Source organism: Phodopus roborovskii, unplaced genomic scaffold, assembly GCF_943737965.1.
Source record: "Phodopus roborovskii unplaced genomic scaffold, PHOROB, whole genome shotgun sequence".
NCBI lineage: Eukaryota > Metazoa > Chordata > Mammalia > Rodentia > Cricetidae > Phodopus > Phodopus roborovskii.
In genome coordinates, this window is record NW_026126433.1 from 38944949 (window position 1) to 38966091 (window position 21143).

A 21143-nucleotide genomic window follows, 5' to 3' on the forward strand; every position below is an offset into this window, starting at 1 on the left:
TACTGCCACAGACCTGGGCACAATGGATTTGGGCTACTGGTTTTCTTCTCCAGGTGCCCTGGTCCCAGCCTGTGGTGACATTTCCTACCACTGTTGTACTAGGTGTCACCTGTTTAGCAGCTCCTCTCAGCTGCCCGCATGTAGCCGCAGGTGCCACACAAACACTGATTGTGTCTGACAGCCCTAGACGCCAGCTGCCTGCATGAAGCCTGCCCGATCACTACTTTCTTTCATGGGGAGGGTGCTGCCGATGGCATGACCGATACAGCAACAAGAAACTAGGTGACTGGAATGCTAAGACAAGTCCTACTAAGTGGCATTCTGGGCCCTGTGGCTTTGAAATAATTGGCAGTGATAGAATAGAAACAAAGGGTTCGGGGAGCCTTGTTTGCTTACACTGATGCCCTGCGGACTGTACATCTGACTGGCTGCGAGTCCGTCACTGTATCCTCCTGTCTGGCTGATAACATGGCGAAGGGTATCCACCTAGACAGAGGAACAACAACAGAGAGGCAATTAGTCAGAGAGAGGGAAAGATGCAGTGCATCATCATCTCCCAGACTACCGATGTGGCAGGCTACATTAAAGCAATCATTTTAGAGATGCTCTTCCTGGGGGAAAACCCATGAGGAAGAGGCTGGAACTCTCCCTCATGCCAAATCCATTGTTACTTCTGAGATCAGTAAAACAGGAAAATAAAACTTGGGTTCCCAAGACTGAGACAGAGTGCACAATGCTGTGAGAGGTAACAGAGACCGTGGTGGTGGTAGGGGTGCAGAGTGAAGAGGATAGAGATGCTTCTCTCCCCCCATCACACCTCCTTCCCACTTTTCCTCCCTATAGATTATCCCATGCAACTCGTAGGAGAACCAAGGTTCTGCTTAGTCTTGGGCAGCCATGACACAGAGGGGACTGCGATAAAGACCCAGTTGGTTTTTTGTTTTGTTTTTTTTTGGGGGCAAGGATGGTATGACATTTAGTCACATGATCAAAGTCTGCTTGTATCACCTCAAATTTGTTTCCAAGCAGTGTTTCCTGAGCAAGAGGCTGAGTCACCATCCAGCTGTCTATTCCAGACATGTAGGCTTTCTGTTCCATGTGTTGGATAAGACACATGGGTAGCTCATATCTTCCTAAGTCATTGTGACCCAAAACATATGACTTTAACCTCTCACATCACACTTCATGCTGAGATAGCAGGATGGCTTCCTGAGATATCTGTCTTGAAGGCGGAGGGTTTTACTAAGAAGTACTGAGGTTTTACACATGACCGATTTTTGGTTCCCAATGTGGCCTTATCTTCAGAAACTCAAGTCCATTGACCTCAAGGGTAACTAAGCATATGTGTTTCATCAAGCTGGCTTGGTAATTTTAAAGTTAAAATGCAAACAGGAGACACACTGAAGGCTTCTTTATGTTAGCAAATCCTGAAGATCGGAAACCAATAGATGAGAGGGAGATTCGGAAGAGGTAACAGCTGAAATTCCTTTTCCATTGAAGAATAATGAAGATGCCACTTCCACCTGCCTCACAGGCCTTCTTCACCTCACTCTGTACATCTTCCTTCCCTGCCTTCCTAGCGTGACTGACAAGCCACAGCCAAACATACTCACAAAACATGGACACGATCCCCTACCAGAATGGTTGTATTTTCTGCTTTGTCTTATTTTTATTTGGTTTGGCTGCTGTGTATCTGCCTCTCCCTTCCTTCCTTTTTCCTTCTCTCTGTCTCGACAGGAGCAGGAAGCTGACACAACTGAAGGCTCTTGGACTCTACTGAATTCACCTGGCGGCATATTGGTCCCTACCTGTGATTGCACGTTGGCTCCAACCTGGGCCCCTTGGTAAGAATCCCCATTGAGTGACTGCACGCTCATGAACAAATCTCCAGAGTTTGACATGTTAAAAGAACTGGAAGAACCTGGAAAGGAAAGAGTGAGGCACCTGAATCACAGAAAGGAAAAGGCTCAACCCCGCAACCAACAGCCAAGAGGAGATGACATGCAAAGCAACCCCCCAAATCAAATTTGAGACAAAAACAACATCCACAGAGCCTGGTTAGTAGCATGAAGAACAGAGCAAGCAAGAGGGTGCATACTGCTGCTGTTACATGTTGTCACTAAGACTGATTTCTGCTAGCAACTTGAAGCTGAGAGAGGAAAGCTGAATTCTTCTAAGGTAGTATATGTAAGATTTCTCTTTCATGCCTCTCATGTTCTAGGGTTGGCCAGGAGGCCAATAAGATGGTGACTATGGCCAATAATATGGGTTGGCCTGTGATATTTCTGCCACCATAATGGAACATCAGGACACCTTTTATGGATTTGAAATATGCTTTTCTGACCCCATCTACTCACATGAGGGCAGTGCACAGAAGCAATGTGCATAGAGGCAACATCTTCTGGGGTCATTTGACACTCAATTTCTGGGAATGAGGTAGACTTCTTTGTAATATGGGAACAGCCCAGAAAACCCCAGAGATTGCAAGATCATGTGTGAATGGCCTATTCTTCCCATCAGTTGCCAGAATATAGAAAGATGAAGCAGAACACCATGATTTTCAAGCATGCATGAAATGCTTCTAGTAATTTTTAAAGTGAGCCTCCAGAAGGAGAGGTTAGCATGGGCTCCCACCTCCCAGAGATGGAAGTTCCATCGAGTTGGCCTTAGATCCACCCACAGGCTCCTATGGAATGAACCTAGCCCAAGCTCACCCTGAACACCAGGGCTTTATGAAGCTAATTAGAGCTCTGAAGTCATCGTGCAGTTTAGCGCATAGGAAAGGAAGCGCAACGTGCAAGGTTTGGTTAAACACATGGCATTAGCCTGGCAAAGGAGAGACCTCAGGGACCCAGGTCAGTTGCACTCTGTGACTTCTAACCCTGTGTTCTTGCCCTGAGAGTCTTCTGACAGCCACTGCCAATGTCACCCAGCAAGGAGTCATGCCTCCCTCCCATCTGATGCATCCTTTCTCTTCTTCCAAGACAGGGATCTGAGCTCTGCCAGAGAGCTGTCTATCCACAGCTAAGCAGAGGAGAAGGCCTTTCTTCCCCCACCCCCAGAAAACAGCCATGTAATAGGTGTGTGTTCTCTCTGACACAGCACGTGATATATGACTATGACTGTCTACTGTGTCATCACATGTCAGCAGCAAGAACTATTTAGAGGAACTAGGTGTTTATAATCCTGGGAACAGCCAACAATTAAGAACTATCTCGATTTTCCTTAGTTCTGGGGAGTGTGCATCTTCATACAAGAAGCTATGTAACTGTATTTCTACATAAACTGATGCTGCCTCTAGTCCTCTTCTCATCTTTGTTTTTTCAAGCAAAGGGAACGCTATCTTCATGGTTGAGAGAGGACTTAAATATAAACAAAAGAACTGTGTCTAATCTGGCACATATTTCTCTATATAGCTTATCTAAAAGGAATTAGAAACATTGGATCTTAGCAAAACAGGAATAAGATCTCACCATGTGAGATTAATGCCAGTAGGATAAAGATTTGGCCTATAACTTCCTTCCATTAGTATGACACACTATATTTGAAATCATTCTCCTCCACTATGTAAAAACATGTATTCTAGATCCCACTCTTGTGCTTGTATAGCATACCAAGGCTTCAATATATGAGCTAGAGCTCCCTCAGATAAAGTTTGTAACCACAGAGACATAGCTTAAGTAATAAAGCCATTGTAATATAAGAGTCTTGTTCAGTGTTCATCGGAACCAAGAACCTACACAACAGTCATATTCATGTCATCATGCTCCTTAGCTCCAGAGTGCTGAGTCTGAAGCCCAGGTATTTTATTTTTCTCCCACTCTCAGATACCATGTAATAATCACACATGCTGTCTGCCTGGCTAAAGGTTTACTGGTAACCACTACACAAAGTATGTCATGGGAGAAATCTCCATAGGACTACATTGATACCAAGGGGCATTGCATCCATAGAAGCATGCCGACATGAAGTGTGCCATTTACAAGATATACACTGCAATTGACACAGATGATTTAAAAAATATATGTGCATGGATAAATTGTAAATATGTCTGGCTGTGTAATATACACAGGAATAAATATGCGCATACAAATGTACTTCTTGTACAAATGCATTTGTATCAGAGCAGTAATTGCAGAAATAGTTCCTCGTGCTCTTCCCTGTGCTGTTTCAGCATTTCATGGTCTTTGTACACCCATGTATGGTCCGATCATGGCTTCTGACTCTCTGCTGAGAATATAGAGGCTGAGATGAACTGGATGGAGAAGAACAGATATATCTAATTTAACAGGGAAGTCTACACAAGCATCAAGGTATATGTATAGGTGAGGAGTGTGCTCTTCACCCAGCATTGAAGGTTGGAAAAAACTGATCATTGGACGGAGAAGTACATGCTTCCCAGACAGAGAGTGAAGGGATTTTCTTAGAAGTGCTGTGGAATTCCTAAAAAGCAGCTGTATATTACCAAGTTTGCTGAGACCACCCAGTCACTTTATCTGCAGGGTACTGTGGACTAATGAGCAGCAACTAGAAGTCATTCAAGATGTGGTTGGCCATTAGAAGGTTCTGAATTTGGCTTAGGAATTAAGGCAAGGGTACACACACAGATACTTGGGGTGTGTACAGAGTGATATATGCATGTAATTAGAGGAGAAATAAAGAATCATCCAGGATTCTAACTCATTTGCTTGGGCAAACGCTATGACATGGAAATGTGATAACATCCATTTTCATCAGGCAAGTTCTTGAAGATAGTATTTTCACTTCAAATAATCTTTAGGAATCTAAACCTTGTTTGGAAAAACAAAACAAACAAACAAAATCCAAATATGCAATAAAACTCAACTAATTTATAAATAAAATAAAATAAAACCTAAACCTAGAGCACTATTTCCCAGTCTTGGCACTACTGACACTTTAGGCTAGAAAATTCTTTGCTGTGAGGAATATGTTATGCCTTGTGGGATGGTTAAGTGGCCCTTCATCTCTATCTATTCATATCAGTAATACCCTATAAGATGATGACAATGAAAACCTCCAGATACTACAGAATGTCTCTTGGGGTACATACTGACCCCTAATTGAGAATCAATGACCCACAACAAAGATACAGTGTGTGTCTTAAGAAACTGAAAATGCCTGAAAGTATGAGCTCATGGCTTCTCTTTATTCAAAGAGAATATATGCCACCTAGCAAATGCCACTTTAATTTCTACAGTCTAAAAAACAAGCAAACAAAAAACCATGTTTCCCATGGTTGAGGTGACCAGCCTGACTCAGCCAGACTTGCATGTCACTTGGCAGTACAGAGGACAGTTCTTACTAGATGTAAACTTAATCATGTCCCATTCTTGTTTCCAAGAAAGTGTCTGCCTTTTTCTGAGTCTTCAATTCATACTTTCATAATCTTTTGAAACATGGGAAATTGAGAGCTCATCATTTGGGGTTTTCCCATTTGAGTTATAGGCAAGGGTTTTTACAATTAAGTCAACTGGTCCTCTCAGTCCCCACCCAACCCCCCATCTTGATTCCTTTCATTCTTCCCCATTGCTGCCTCTGCTTTGCCTACCTCTGCTGGAAGACACAATAAAGTATGATAAAAGTCTCTCTATACTTGCAAATTCCCCCTACAGAACCCAGCTTTAACTGATTTTCATGAAGTGAGGCTACAGGAAAAGAAGCAAAGTTTACTGAAGAAACAGTGTTATGTAGGTGTGGTCTTGCTAACCACCCTGGAGTGCTATTCCCCACACAAAAGCTGGGGAGGGAAGAGGATTTATTTGCAGTACTGTCTTTCTTGCAGTAGAAATGTGTATGTAAACTAAGCAAAGCTTCTGGGAGAATTTCCATTTCCACGTTGAGAATATAAAACTGTCCCAGGTGCCAGAATCTGGGGCTTCAAAATCTACCAAAACACCTTTTCATATATTAACCTCTTATTTACAATCTCTTTCCATTACCACTTCTCCTTTGAAATTACCGAAGAGCCAGCATACAATGTAATAAACACTCTGTGTAAAAGTTTGAGCACTTAGCCTCCAATCGAGGCCATGATTTAGGCTGTTAAATAAAAGCTGTAGAAAATACAGAGAAGCCCATTTATAACTTTTCCTGTTAAGACATTTATCTTTTAAAATTCCATGCTATTGCACATCTACAATAGTGTTTTCTTTGGTCTCTGTATTAGAAAGAGAACATTTCAAAGGGTTCCTCTGCAAATTATTTCCAACAACTTAGGCACAACTGGAAGGCTTAGCTCAAGTTTTCCATAATAATGTACTTTGTGCTCAGAATAGTCAGATGAAGTTTAAGCCACCAGAAAATTCCTTAGAAAACTGTAATCAGACTGACATTCTATGAGAGCCAACATAATTCTTAAACACAGAGTGGGGGTTAAAATGCTTACTTTTCTCTTTTTAAGGGCTTTAGGAAAGAAAAACAGTTATGGATTTAGTAATGAAGGGAGCCCACAGGGCCTTTCTAAGGACTAGTCATAAATCATGCTAAGCCATCTGTGGTACAGATATAGCGGGGACAGGGAAAAAAAGTCATTTTGATATCTGTTTTGCATTATGATAACCTCTGCAGGAGTGTTGAGTGCATTTTTGCTAATATTGACAGAATTATACTTCTTCCTAAGAGATAAGTGAGAATGCCTGCCTGGCAGTGCAGTTCACCTTGTGATGCTTGGTATGAAATCTTTAATAATCGACCCGATAGGGAAGGAGGAAACTGTGGTTATTGAACCCGTTAGCCTGGATCTTTTATCAATCACACCATGACGAGGAAGAATAACAACAGCCAACAGAAACAACAAAACCAACAGAACTTTCAAAAGCAAATGTATTCTTCAGGGTAGGTCAACCTGCATGTCCAAGAAACATAAAACTAGATCAAATTTAACAATGTCTTATGGCAGCCATGTTTACAAGGCCAATGGCTCTCTTCATGCATGATTCCAATTGAAGAAAAGAAGGCTCTGGTAGTTATAGCCCAGGGACATGGAGAACCTGATGATGATGAATTAGTGCAAGGAGAAGCTCACAGAAGACAAGAGAGTGGGGTCCTACTGGTACCCAGTTACAAAGGCAGCATATGGCAGGAAGACCCTCTTTAGGGAACAACTAGTCTGTGAGGCTGCAGTCACAATATACGCATAGAAATCGCAGAAAGCCCAGATTTGCAACCATATTATGATTTGATATAACTAGATTTGCTAGTGTATTACTGGTATCATCAGACTTAGAAGGCACTCTACATTCCAAATAAATGTATTTTGTCTGTAAGGGAGAAGGATGACTTCTGGTACTAAGCATAGTTCACAAGGAAATGTTTGTTTTCCCCTTCACTAGAAGTAGCAACACATTTTCTACAGCATACAAACATGAAGGTTTTACTGCATATATTACTGACTTTTTATTTGCATCACAGAAATACAGAAGTGACAGCACAGGGCATTTCCCAAAATGTACTTCTATGTTAACCTAAAGTCTGACTTTAGTGGTACAATGCATGCTTGTGAAAATAAAACTTAGACTAGGGTACATGATTCAGATTATAATCCTGGAGTCTGGAAGGTCTGAATTAACAGCTTATGATTTTCCTCATAGTTTGCATAAAGAAAATCAACAAAATAAAACAACAGGGAATAGTATCTCTAAACATTACCAAGAAAATATTGTAGCCTGGCTCTGCTGACTGGAATTGGCTAATGAGATCTTTGTTGGAAGAGTGAACATTCCTGCATAGAATGTATGCTGGCAGATGAACCAGACATTATACTATGGGGACAGTAAGACAAACAAGGATAAAAATATCATATGAGAACCCAAAGGAACCACCTCTAAGTATTAAGCTTTATCTGTGAGTTTAGAGGACTCATCAAAACCAAACAATGTACTCCATTTAAAGATAAACGGATGTATTACAACACAAACTTGCAGACAGCCCCATCTTATAAACGCATTGTCATTTGGATATGACAAGAAGAACCCAAAAGTGTCACTGACAACAAATGTTAACTGGATGTATGAACTGATGAACCAAAAAAAACGGTAAGAATTAAAACAAAGTCTCAAAGTAGGAAAAACAAACATACAAATGGAGAACAATCCCCCAAATCAAAGAAGAAACTAACCCGCTGAGTTGGGAGTGGAGGGCGAGTTAGCTTGGCTTCCATGGGCTGACACATTGGTGGCAGTGACAGCCGTTTTGGCAGCATAAATATTGGCTTCCTCTTGAAATTTACCTATGTTCTTCTTGTACCGGATTCGCTTATTTCCAAACCAGTTTGATACCTAAAGCAGCAGGAGAGATGATGAGAGAATTAGCATTTCACCCTTCAGAAGACATTGCAGAGAAACAGAGGAATCTAGAAAGGGATGGGGGTGGGGTTGTGGTCCTGGCTGGAATACTTTGACCTTACTCATGACTTCTCTAATATTAATTAAAAGCCTTGACGTAAAGTAAGATTCTGAAAAAGACCAATGATCTAATATGGGTTCTCTAAAATCCCACAAGATCACTATTACAACAACTCTCCTATGGAAGCTTGCTGAAGTAGGACTCTTGAGTTAGAACAAGTATTTTCAATTTCCTTAGTTCCTAATTTATGACATTTAAATAAACATATTAGGAGAAATGTTTGTTCTTTTTCAAAGCAAAGCTAAAGCTGACATTGCACAATCAGACCTTTAAACACAGACCTTTAAAATACTCACATAAATCTATACCAACTTATGGATGCTTCCATACATACATTAATTTGGAATGTTTAGAAGTTAAATGACCTTAATATGAACTTTGATTTTTAGCTGTATTGTGCTATAGACTTTATCAGCATAGTTTCACCCACTGTCTTGTACAAAGCTTGGTCTTATGTATGGGGGAAAAAACTGATGCATACAACTAATTATTACTTTGAATTCCTGCTTTTAATTGTTAAAGCCAATGAACACAATAAACCTAATTTACTTTCGTTTATTCATTTATTTCCTTCCTGTAGCTCACAGCAGCTGTCTTGGCTCAAGTTGGTACTTCTTCCCCATTTATACAAAAACTTCTACCACAAAGGAGCTGGGGCACATATTGACGTTCACCCACAATTTCTGCCTTGGAGAGGAATACCTAATAACAACCCATATTTCATTGTGAATTTGGGTTAAAGTATTGTGAATTTTATTTAACTACAAAATAGATTATGATGAGGATGAGCAAATTGATCACACATGTAACAAATATACCTCATAGATAATTCACACTCAATCTCCCAGCAACAATGAAGGGCAGATAAAGAAATTGTAAGGTAAAACTACACTTATTTTTTAATGCATTTACAAAGTTAACATATCTTATTAGGCTAGCTAATAGTCAAAGGCCTGTGTGGCTTATACTATATCAGAAATGCCAAGTCTTTATTACAAAAATCAAGATATTCCAGTACAATATTAGTAAACAAGAGAGAAAAATTTCAATAATAAGCCACTTTATTTGTTGCAAATGAAGAAAAGCAGAGCTAAACTGGAGGAGGAAGGATGCTTCTGAGAACAATTCAGGACCATGGCACATGGAATTGAACTTGGAAATTAAAATTTCTCCTAATCTGAATTTCATTGTTCATATGAATCAATCATGATTATCATTGTTTATTGATTTCTGTGTGCAACAGGGAAGGAAGGAAAAGGTAGAGACATTTTCACAGAACCAACTGGAAAAAAGAGGGAAAGATGGAGGTAGTTTAAGATGACCTTCTAGGAAGAAAGGAAATGACCCGGGTCCAGGACTGGTTATTTGTGGACAAACAAGAAACAAAGAAGTGTGTGAAGGATGTGTTGTGGGAAAGATTTCCTATTTACATGAGAAGAGATGGGATTGGGAAGATGTTGGTAGGCTCAGGCATTTCCCACAGTGTCTACATAGTGGTATCATCTATCTCAGATAATATGGAGAGTCGGTGTTTCATTAATTAATACTCAACTGTCATAGACTAAAGGCCTAATGTGTCAAGCAAGCACTAGGGATACATATGGATGTGGTAGCATGAGTCAGGCAAAGCAGAAAGAATAATAGGCTTTGTGGGGAATGTTTGATTTACATCTCAAGCATGTTATGTTTCAAGAGCCTATGGGCAGAGCCATGACAAAATCCAGTGGGAAGTGAGATACATGAGTTTAGTGTTCCGGGACAAAAGCCCCATCTGGCTATTCAAATGGAGTTACATTTGTAGCAAGAAGTGTGTGGAATGGTGCTTTCCAGACTTAAGTATTCACAGATGGCTTGTGAAAACAGATTCTGGGAACTATTCGTGAAGATTTGGATCTAGGGCAGGTATAACACTGTGAGCTTCTTTCAGCTCACAGGTGATGTGTTGTTGTTGCTCCTGCTGTTTCTGCTTGAGGATCACACTGTTGTGGAATGTTAGTTGAAGATAACTTACATTTGTTTATGATGCAGAATATTTGTTTAATGATGCAAAGATGTGTTGCATTCTCTTAGGTTGCTTTTGTTTAAATACGTAAAGCTGTGTTATTTTGCCTTTCTAAACACCTGATTGGTCTAATAAAGAGCTGAACTGCCAATAGCTAGGCAGGAGAGGGATAGGTGGGGCTGCCAGGAAGAGAAAATAATTAAAAGAATAAGAAGAGAGAGAAGCTAGAAAAGGAGAAGGAGAGAAGGACACCAGGGGCCAGCCACCCTACAAAGCTAGGCACAGAGTAAGAAGTAAAGAAAGGTATACAGAATAAAGAAAGGTAAAAGCCCAGAAGCAAAAGGTATATGGATAATTTAAGAAAAGCAAAGCTAAGTCTGGACATTCATGTAAGAATAAGTCTCCATGTATTTATTTGGGAACTGGATGATAGGCATTCGGAGAGAAAACAAAACAAAACAATAAAAAACAAAAACCAACACCACACTCTGAATAGTACTCATGTGGAAGGAGGGCCTTTTGGGGACCCTAGGAAAAAGATAGTCATTAGAGGCATTTCCCATGGAATTAGGTATGTGAGCCTCTTTTTATTGGGGTCATGAGAGAAACCAATAGCTTTTTAGTACAAGACAAAAGAAGTGACTAAAAATGGATGATAAAGGTCCACTGACTGGAGCATGTACTGATGAAACTAAGAACAGAAGTGAGTAGACTTCAAAAGATGGAATGAGGCTGGCTCAGGGGAAGAGAGGAAGTTTTAGGATATTAGTACCAAAAGAGTAGACTTCAAAAGATGGAGCGAGGCTGGCTCAGGGGAAGAGAGGAAGTCTTAGGATATTAGTACCAAGAAACCAAGATGGGAAGATGGATCCCATGAGTCTAATACTAAAAAGGGTGGTTATTGAGCATCCACCTCATAAAGAAACTTAATACTTCACTAGATCTGGGGAACTGACACAACTTTAATATGTATGTTCCAACAAGACACAATAGGTAAGTGGTGTCACAAATACTCTTCAAAAGTAAGAGCAAATCCCCAAGAACCCCACACCTTTGACAAAAAACGAGCTCCTATCCTATTATTCTACAAAAGGTAACTTGTTTCCCACCAGGATTTGCCTGGAAATGTTGAGCAGATTAGACTAACTATTGTTATTGAGGTAGTGGTAGTAGTAGTGATGATGATGATGATGATGATGATGTGTGTGTGTGTGTGTGTGTGTGTGTGTGTGTGTGTGTGTACGAGAGAGACAGAGAGAGACAGGCATGGCCTTAGGTTAGGTGGGAGAAAGAGAAAGGAGACATAGCATATAAATACTTCTTTTGGTGAACAAAGTATTCACCACTTGAGTTTCCATGCTAAAGAAGGTAGAGGTTGCTAGAGCAGGCCAGCACCATTAGCTGTGATCTTGCTTGGCTCTGGAGTATTCTTCCTCCTTTCTAAATAAACTTGAAATCTGGAATCCAAGGAGTGGTTTAACTCTGCCTTGGAAGTAGAGGACTAAAACCTACTGATCTGTGACTTAGTGGTGTGGTTCATGCCTTAAAACCATTCCTCATATACTTCACTAGTAGCAAAGAGCATCATCTCCCATCTGCCCCTCACTATTCACAAGAGATAAAACTTTAGACAAAAATGTCTAAATTCCTAGAAAAACACTAGGCTAGGCTACTTGAGTTTGAATATTTGGGTCCTACTTTGCTTAACTGTTAATTTTGAAAACGACCATCAGCTAGGTCACAGAAGCCTCACCAAAGGGCTGGGTTAAAAAGTCTATATGCAGTCTGTGTTATCTAAGTGGATCCTCCCAAGGACAGTCACTACTGTAAGGAAGTCTACTTTTTAAGTCTATAGGAACATATTATTTTTTCTCATGCTTTTTTATTCTGAGGCAAAGGTTCAATAATAATACCACTTGCTTTGCTTTTCACGTTAATGTTAGAGATCCCACATCTATATAATTTTAGCATCACGTATCTTTCCAAGTCAGTAGGCACCAGTTACAGTTCATATATGTTGGAGGAAATGGGCACTCAGTGACATTTTGTGAAACCATTCCAATGTAATAAGAGTGGCATGCTAAATTCCTTCTCCCAATCAGTTGGTAGAACGTCAAGAGAAAGCATTTACAATCCTTTCATTCAAACAGTTTGGTTCATTGACTCTTATAAAAGTTCCTGGGTTGGGAGTAAAATGCTAAGGCATTGCCTATGTTGGAAGAAACAGCATGGAAGATTCAGCCATTGTGTAATAAATGTTATTCATTGTGGTGGTTTGAAAAAAAAAAATGGCCCTTAAAGGGAGTGGTACTATTAGGAGGTGTGGCTTTGTTAGAGTGGGTGTGGCCTTGTAGAGGGACTTGTGTTACTGTGGGGATGGGCTTTGAGTTTTCCTTGCTCAGTCTACATTTAGTGTGGTAGACAGTTCACTTCCTGTTGCTTGAGGATCAAGATGTGGAACTCTCAGTTACCTCTCTAGCATTATGTCTGCCTACATGCCACTATGCTTCCCACTATGATGGCAAAGGACTAAACCTCTGAAATTGTAAGCTACCCAATTAAATGTTTTCCTTTATGAGAACTGCTGTGCTCATGGTTGCTCTTCACGGCAACAGAAACACTAAGACATCCATCCAGAGGGAGCCCATCCCTCTTCTTGCACTGCTTTCTAATTTTTCTCTTCCTTTGTTGATTTCCTTTGGACCTGTTGACTCACTTGGAAACTGTCTCACAAACATTAAGAGCTTACCTTTTCCCTTTAAGGGTTTCACTGGTGGAATGTACAAAACCTGAATGTCCAATAAAAAAACCTCCAAGACCCCAGCATGAGGCTCCATCAGGCCAGGCTACAAGCTGGCTCTTCCACGAGTTCCTCACCTGGGAGACTGTGATGCCACACTTCTTGGCTAATTCCTCTTTGGCTTCCTCACTGGGGTAAGGGTTGCTGAGATGGGAATAGAAATATTCATTCAGGATTTCTGTGGCTTGCTTGTTGAAATTCCGTCTCTTCCGCCTTCATAAGGAGAAAGGGGGAGGGGTAAGAAAGGCTGTGTTAGATAAACAGAACAAGATCTACTTCTGGAAGATACATTTTTGGGCTAAGGGTAAGTTTAAGGAAATTTGCAAAAGGGGCTGGATGCCCGAATCACTAAGCATGACGCTTCTCTGTTTCATATGCACCAAAGAAGAGAACCAAGCCTATCTGTACATTCAGCCACCTTGGGTTTGAATCCTAGACCAGCTAGATATCACCTGGGTGACTGTGGGGGATCTCCCTAAGGATTGGCTTCTTCAACTGAATGTAAAGAGCTCCTAGGCAGCACACAAGGACCATACAAAGAGCATACTCGGTGAAACATATGACACCGAAAAACTCCAGACTCAGTGTTGCACACCAAGCCTTTCCTTCATGTGAATGAACTCAAGCTGTCTACCCCACTTGTGAGGTAGATGGGATTATTCTTATTCAAAGAGGAAGTATGGTGTTCTAAGTCACTCAGCAGGTATGCTACAGAGATAGTTCAGGTCTGCCTGGCATCCAACCCAGTCTCTTTCTTCTATACACACTGCCTCCTGGCAGCAACACAGAGGATCTGTAGCCCCGAGTTAAAAATAAGTTATCATTTTCTCTCATTTCTATCCCCATGCAAATGCATCCAATAGTTTAAAAAGCCATCTGGGGAAGAGGGCAAGAAACTGACTGAGATTAACCCTCTGACTGTTTGACCTCCCTCAACCAGAGAGAGATGGCATTTCTTCAGCAGGAACAACTGCTAAATGGTAAAACAAAACCTCACAGAATTCCCCTTCATACACAGGTTGCCAAAAGGAAGAAGACCATTTTTCTTTTCATAAAAGCACTTTTCTGCCTCAAAGGGGGTTGGGGGGGGGAGAGTGCTAATTGAACAAATTTCAAGAGAGAATCACTTTATTGCTGTCTTACCACTAAGGCCTGTGGATAGCTGGATAGTCTCTTAGAAGACTCTGGGCTCTTTGTAGGCCTGGTCGCCCCTCTTTGAAGTGGGTAAGGCCTTAATCTTTAAATTCCCTCTATTAGCACATTTACCTGCCTTGCCTTTTTCAAAGCTAGTTCTCAAGGAAAAGAATTCCAGAACATCTTTGGTTAAGCCAGGACATAGACTTTCCAAATTTAGCCAACAGAAAGCACTGGTGGCCTTGATAGACTGGAAATTCAGCTAATATTGTATTTTTCAGTGTCCCTCTTGGATTAATTAACACAATAAAGTACCTGATTTTGCCGGATGAACACCATCTGCCTACAGGTACTAACCACATCTGTCCAGATTATGCCAAGCTCAAGTCACTCTCCCAAATCATGCTGAGTTTCTGGGTCATCCAGCATCAGAAATTGGACAGATTGGATTTAGAAGCCCGAAGACAAAAGAGGCATGTGTGGAAAGTCCTTGCGTAAAGGAAATTCGAGGAAGGTGGCCCAGCGGTTAATGTGCCCTCTCTGGGTTTGCCTTTAAAGAACTTCTGGCTATTTTTTTCTTACAGATAGTCGTTTTAGGCCTGGTGAACTGGACCTGGGCTGCTTCTGTGGCTGGGAGAACCCCAGGTCTTCAGCCCATTATTTGCAATTAGCATTACAATGTATTTTTTGGGAGTCTTCCAACTGAGCTCAAAGGAAAACTCTCTGGAATGAGCTCCTGGTGTAGGGGCAATGCAGACAGCTGTTGCTGGCTCTCGGGTGTCATCATAATGTGTGATTATCCCTAGGTGGTCTCTTCTACTCAGGTGGACTCTCTTATCACTTCTCTCAGTAGCTGTCTTAATCGGTCTCTGAAATTCCATGATCAGATTTCTTCAGAGCTTTAGGAAAGGTTGTGAAAATAACTTGTGTCTGAAGGTAATGTTGAGAGTCCAGACAACTGCTTTCCTTGCTTTAGTGGTACTGACTGGTGGGTTGATATTGGAGATCTCTAACCAATCAGAAGCAGTGATCACTGAGGGGTGTGGTGGGGGGGAGAGGAAGAGAGAGAGGGAGGAAGGGAGAGAGATGGAGATGTATAGTGTTATAGTGTATAGGCAATTTTGCCTGCATATGTCTATGCACCATGTATACGTACTGCCAGAAGAGGATATTAGAGCTTCTGTTACGGATGGTTACAGATAAGTATTTTTTAATTGTTGGGCCATCTCTCTCCACCAGGATCTTGGCTTTTAATGTAATAAAATGTGGATGCTCATTGACTGTTACAGTATTTTTAAGACAGATGGCAGTCTGGTTGTGGCCCATGGGAAATTTTTTTTTTTCTACAAGAACCATGATAATGAGAAGCACGGATTCCCTCTTTGTGCACGCGTACCCTCATCTATCTGGTCATGGTCCCACAACCGGTCTGGAGAGTGCTGATCTTTCACATCTATCCCTTTGTTCCACTCCTGATGCCACTGCTATTTTTGAATGGTTTAGATGAGCCAGTATGTATCACAGCACTGCCGACTAACAATGTCAAGTGGTGTTTTTGTGATGACGGAATGTTCTATGTTTGTGTTATCCAATAAAGTAGCCATAGTGACCTGAGGACACCATGCACCTGATATGTGGCTAGTAGAGCTAAAGAACATTAAAAAGAAAAAAGTTCACATCCTGATTTTATATTTTAATTCAGAGCCAAATGGCCATAAAGTATACATGTACCTTTAGATGGATGTTGCCAAACACCAGGCTCATACAACCATCATTAAAGAGAGGAGAGTTTAGGAGAGTGCAGAAACGCTGGAGGACCACGAAACCCACTGATTGTTTCTGCTCTATAAGATAGCCATTTTATCTTCAAACAAGAACAAATCCCTGAGGACCATATTCCCTCCTTTGGTTGTGCTGGGCCAGAGAGGCCAGCAGTGGCTCACATTAGACTTCCAGGTTAGCATTTCCTCAGCAGGATCCCTATAGCAACCTTCCTAAACCAACACTCTCTTCTGATACCAAAAAGATATAAAATGGGTAATATATACTGAAGTTATCTATAAATATATTGTTATATAAGTTATATTTAGTCATGAAACAAAGAAGATAATATTTTTATTTGTTAAATACAAATATACATAACGGGTGGCCTGGGGATTCCTATGAGCACTATACTGTAATTACAGAATGTGCATTATGCGCCAGATACTATATTTATTGTTCATATTAACCTTACACATTCTCATGTACAGAATCTTCCCCATTTTATAAATACAAAAACTGAGTTTTGGGGATGATATACCACTTGTCCATGATCACATAGGCCATTTACACTGTAGCCAGAGGTTGAATCCAGTGGAGTTAAAGAGTTTGTACAAGACTTTCTCACAACCCTTCCCGAAACAACCCTGCTCCTTAAATGGAGGGATTCAAAATTTCCCTGGTACAGCTAAGGTCTTCAGTGTATCTATCCTACTCTTTGGTTCTCATTTTCCCCAACTCTATATACACTGTTACATCATTCTGTCCAGCAACATCATACATGTCCTCATTAGCCAAAGGCCCTGTGGCTTGCAGGTAGGTTTTCTACCTCTTCAGACAGCCTAGTATGTTTCTCTCTCACAGTGTTTGCCACAGCTTACAAATAGGCAGTTAAAACGCAAATTCCTCAAGGGCAGGAACCATATTTCACTCATATTTGAAACCTTGTGTCTAACACATAGTAAGCTCTTGGGTAGGTAAAGCTGCTGAAGTTGAGTGAGGATGATCTGTTGCTCATGTTACTCCATCTGTCTCACCAGCATCCTTCTCTTCTAAAATGCAAAATGTCTTCAGTTTCCTGGATCGTTTCCCTTTTGATGGAGTTAGTAGGTAGATATTCTTAGGGATAACATGCAGTTCTAAGATTTATCTGCAAGGGTCTGCCCATGAGATCATGAACTATGAGAAATATGTAGGACCCATATTTATATATTATATTTGCTATTCTAGTAGCAAAACACCATCTGGCAATACCAGGAGTCTAATTAGATACATAAATAACTCTTAATATAGGGTCAGTTTTCCTGTACTTTACTGACGTCTTTTCCTTTGCTTTGGATCTGGTTTTGGTAACTAAGGGCACAGTTCAAGGGTAAATCTTTAAGCACTTGCATTACTATTACAAACTCCAACTAAGTACTATTGGAAAAAAACCACTTTTCCAACTTATTTTCAAAACCACTAGATGTTTAAAAACGCTCTCCCCTTTTAGTCTCTTTCAGAGAAACACAGTGTGTAATGCTGAATAAACTAACCAAGATGGAAAGCGCACAGCATGACATGCATAGTATGAGATAAAAATGAATAAGTGGAATTTGAAGTTTAACTTTGCTGGCATACTTACATCAATGTAAGATAAGGAGAAAGGTTATAACCTGAGTTGGAGATATCTGGGCTAAGAGCTCAGCTGATATGACCAGTGAGTGGGACTCTTAAGTCCCCTGACCCTGGTGTATATGATACCTTCTCCTTCAAGTGACTGGGATGGTGACCACAATGGGGTTTCACCTTGTGACTAGATCAAAGTTTTAACAATGAGAGTTTGTTCTGCAAGCTACCAGGAAGAAAGTAAGTGGTAAGATTGTGAAATGCTTCTAGAGAGGGGTGACCTCCACCAACCAGAGCTCTCTAAATCCCACAGAGAACAGGGAGTTTCTTGAACCTAAACTTCAGATATAGTCACAGCCTCTGTAGATAACTCGGTGGAAGCTTTGGCTGAGCTATGCCCAAACTGTAGGCCAATAGGAACTGCAAGGCAATAAACATATACAGTTTTAAACTGCTAAAAGTGTGGTAATCTGGACACAGCCATTGAAAGCTAATAGGAGGCATGTCCCACCATAAAGGAGAGTAACATTCATTTCTACACACCTATTAGACTACAAAGACTAATCCTATTACTGAATTAAGTCCTCTTTGTATTTCATTTGTCTTCCATGAAATCTTATTTGATGAGGCCCTGCCCATCAGACACACGGTTTGGGGGTGTAGGATGGGGGTCATGTGCTGAATCTCTCTCTCACGGGGGTTGGTTTAGCTCTCTCCTACAATTACTGGTAAAAGATAAGGTAAGTTCCTTAACCAGGAGGATTGGGCAAACATGTATTTGCAAGCTGGGAAAGTTATTTGCTTCACACCGGCTGACATACGGGGTGGCATTTTTTCTGACAAATACAGTTATACAACAAGATGAGACCACCAGTGACTAAAGGGTGGCTGCTTTTGTTTAGAATTTTGGTACAGATGTGGTGATTTGAAGGTTTCTTACTCAAGTAAGAAAGAGACCCTGCCTTAGACTGACTGTCCTTCTGGTTCCAAACAGAAGACTCTAGGTACAGGCCAGTGGAAGAGAAAGAAGTGTGTACAGACATATCTAGTCCTTTGTCCTTTTAGAACCAGAACTCCAAGTGGGCACAACGGGAGGGATGCGAAGAGAAACCCATATGGACAATGGGTCTGTTTTGCTCATTTCTCCCGTTTCTCTCTTCAACAATAACAACAACAAAATAAAAACAAACAAAACCCCAACCAAAGAAACAACAACAACAACAATACAGTCTGGTCCCAACTTTTCTTTCCTTTTCTTCTTCTATTTCTTTCTTTTTTATGCACCCCCTCCCTTTGCTCTGCCATCGTAAATAGCAACTGCAGCATTTTAATTAAGGAAGTTACCATGGGGATATAAGCAACACATGCAGTGTGGTGGTGGTGGCTCTTACATACAAGAAGGACCAAGACGGAAGCCACCAGACTCTCACATTGTGCAGAATGGCTGCATTAGAGAAAGCACACTGGCAGCAGGCCACTGGATAAGAGACACAGAGGGTCCTGCTGGGGGGGTTGGGGTGGGATTGGTTTTGCCTACTATTTATCCCTACATCCAGATAGTAAGCCTTTCTTTTTTTCAAGATTTAATTTTGATTTTTAATTTTGAGTATATGTATATGTTGGGGTAGGAGATAGTGCCTGTATGCCTGTGGCAGTAGAGGAGGGCTTTGGCTCCCCTACAGCTTAAGTTAGGGGCTGTTACAAGCTGCCCTTGATGAACTTACTGGGAACTGAACTCAGATCCTCTGCTGGTGCAGTTTGTGATCTTAATTGCCAAGCCATCTCTCCAGCCTCGTCCCCTCTTTTACCTTCTCTTGACTATGGGATTCTATTAACCTAGAGGTGTAGCTTCCAGGCTGGCATTCTCATTTTGTATCTCATGCAATCCAAAAGCACATTGAAAAGGAGGAGGTGGGAGAAGATGCTGGGGACTTTTAAATAGGTTCATAGACCACAAAAGACTAGTACTGTGAAGAGAGAGAAAATGCAGGTCGGAGAGCTGAATAATGCATGATATCAGAGAGGAAAGCAATCCTGGAATAGCCATGAATCTTTCAGTCTGATTCAAAAGGAACAAAACCATATATATCGTGAAATAGTATGCTGACCATGACATCCTAACATTCGATAATAAAAGCCGTACCTTGGGAATGTTTACAGGAATGGTACAGTACAAAAGATGACTAATTCAAGATGAACTGTGGATTACTAGGCACACCTACAACGTAAGAAGCATTTGGTAGACCAGTTACCCAAAATCTTCTAGATAAACGTAAAATCTGATTATCACTCTCTCTGAGGTTTGAGAAGAGAAGCCAAGGGCTCAAGTAAATCCATTGGTCTACGAGTAGGAGAATTAAGAACTGGTTCTTAGTCATTTGTTTTCAGATCTCATGCATTTTTTAAAGGACCATTCTAGCCCTGTTTTTGTAAAAAAAAAAAAAAATATTTTGAATTCATAAATAAGGTCATGAGCAACACCAAAGCCAGATAGGAAACATCAAACCAACCAATGGAGTCCCTATCAAGCTACCTTCTTGCCTCTCTATGCTCAGAGAAGCTTGTGGTGCTCAACTTTGAACTTCTTAAGCAGCCCACAGTAGAATGCATAGTAATTTACCAAGAAATACTTCTTATATTTGATGGTGTACGCTCTCTGTCTATACACTATGGGAAAGACCCCAGCTTTCAAGCACTTAGAGGCAGCCTTCTTGGAGGAAGTGTCACCATGGTCTGCTGGTAAAGTGACAATGAGCATATAGCTATGATCTGTCCCTAACAACAGCAACAACAACAACAAAAAATCCTGCCTAGCCTGTCATTATTACCAGTGCCGCTCACCCAGAGTGGAATAGCAATAAACATTGTCCCCTGCAATCATGGATTTCCCCCCCCCCCCAGCTCCATATGAAACCATGGTCTATCCTGTTTCCCAGCCTGTGTTCCTCACACCTAGTACTGCACTCAGATTAGTGTTTGGATCAGCACCCAAAGTAGTAGAATTGGAGCTTCAGAGAAGGCCAACTCATGACTCCCTACCCTGCTGCATTGAGTTTCTCTTTGAAGATGCTCCTGGTAACCTTTCGAGACAACCCAGAGGCTCACCTTGCATCCAGAAACCGGGAGCGCAGGATCATGACTGCCTCACACGTGCTCTGCTTGAGCTGCATCTGGATGGAGCTGAATTTGCGGTGGATGATGCTGACCATCCGCTCAATTTCCTTCGGGGAGATGGGCCTGGTCCTGCTTTGCTCTCGAAGGAGGTTCATCACGTGGGTGGTGAATTCATTGCATGCCTGTGGAGCAACACAGTGAACATGGTTGAGCTGAAGTTCATAGCTTAGCAAGCAGGGTTCACAACATGCAGCTGGGGTGCTTGTCTAAAGACTTGTACAAGTGAAGAAAACTAGAAGA

General features: G+C 41.2%; 1 protein-coding gene across 5 annotated transcripts in view; it reads right to left on the reverse strand.

The window, feature by feature from the left end:
* Nucleotides 1–21143, reverse strand: part of Pbx1 (PBX homeobox 1) — a 298829-nt gene that overhangs the window by 57145 nt on the left and 220541 nt on the right. For 3 of the 5 annotated variants that reach the window (XM_051186201.1, XM_051186200.1, XM_051186202.1), the window contains 5 exons: nucleotides 20835–21025; nucleotides 13304–13439; nucleotides 8138–8297; nucleotides 1809–1921; nucleotides 397–486 (listed from right to left, as the gene is read on the reverse strand). In XM_051186201.1, coding sequence (XP_051042158.1) covers nucleotides 397–486; nucleotides 1809–1921; nucleotides 8138–8297; nucleotides 13304–13439; nucleotides 20835–21025 — 690 coding nt within the window. The remainder of the gene's footprint in view (nucleotides 1–396; nucleotides 487–1808; nucleotides 1922–8137; nucleotides 8298–13303; nucleotides 13440–20834; nucleotides 21026–21143) is intronic. The other 2 variants (XM_051186204.1, XM_051186203.1) reach the window with 1 other exon arrangement.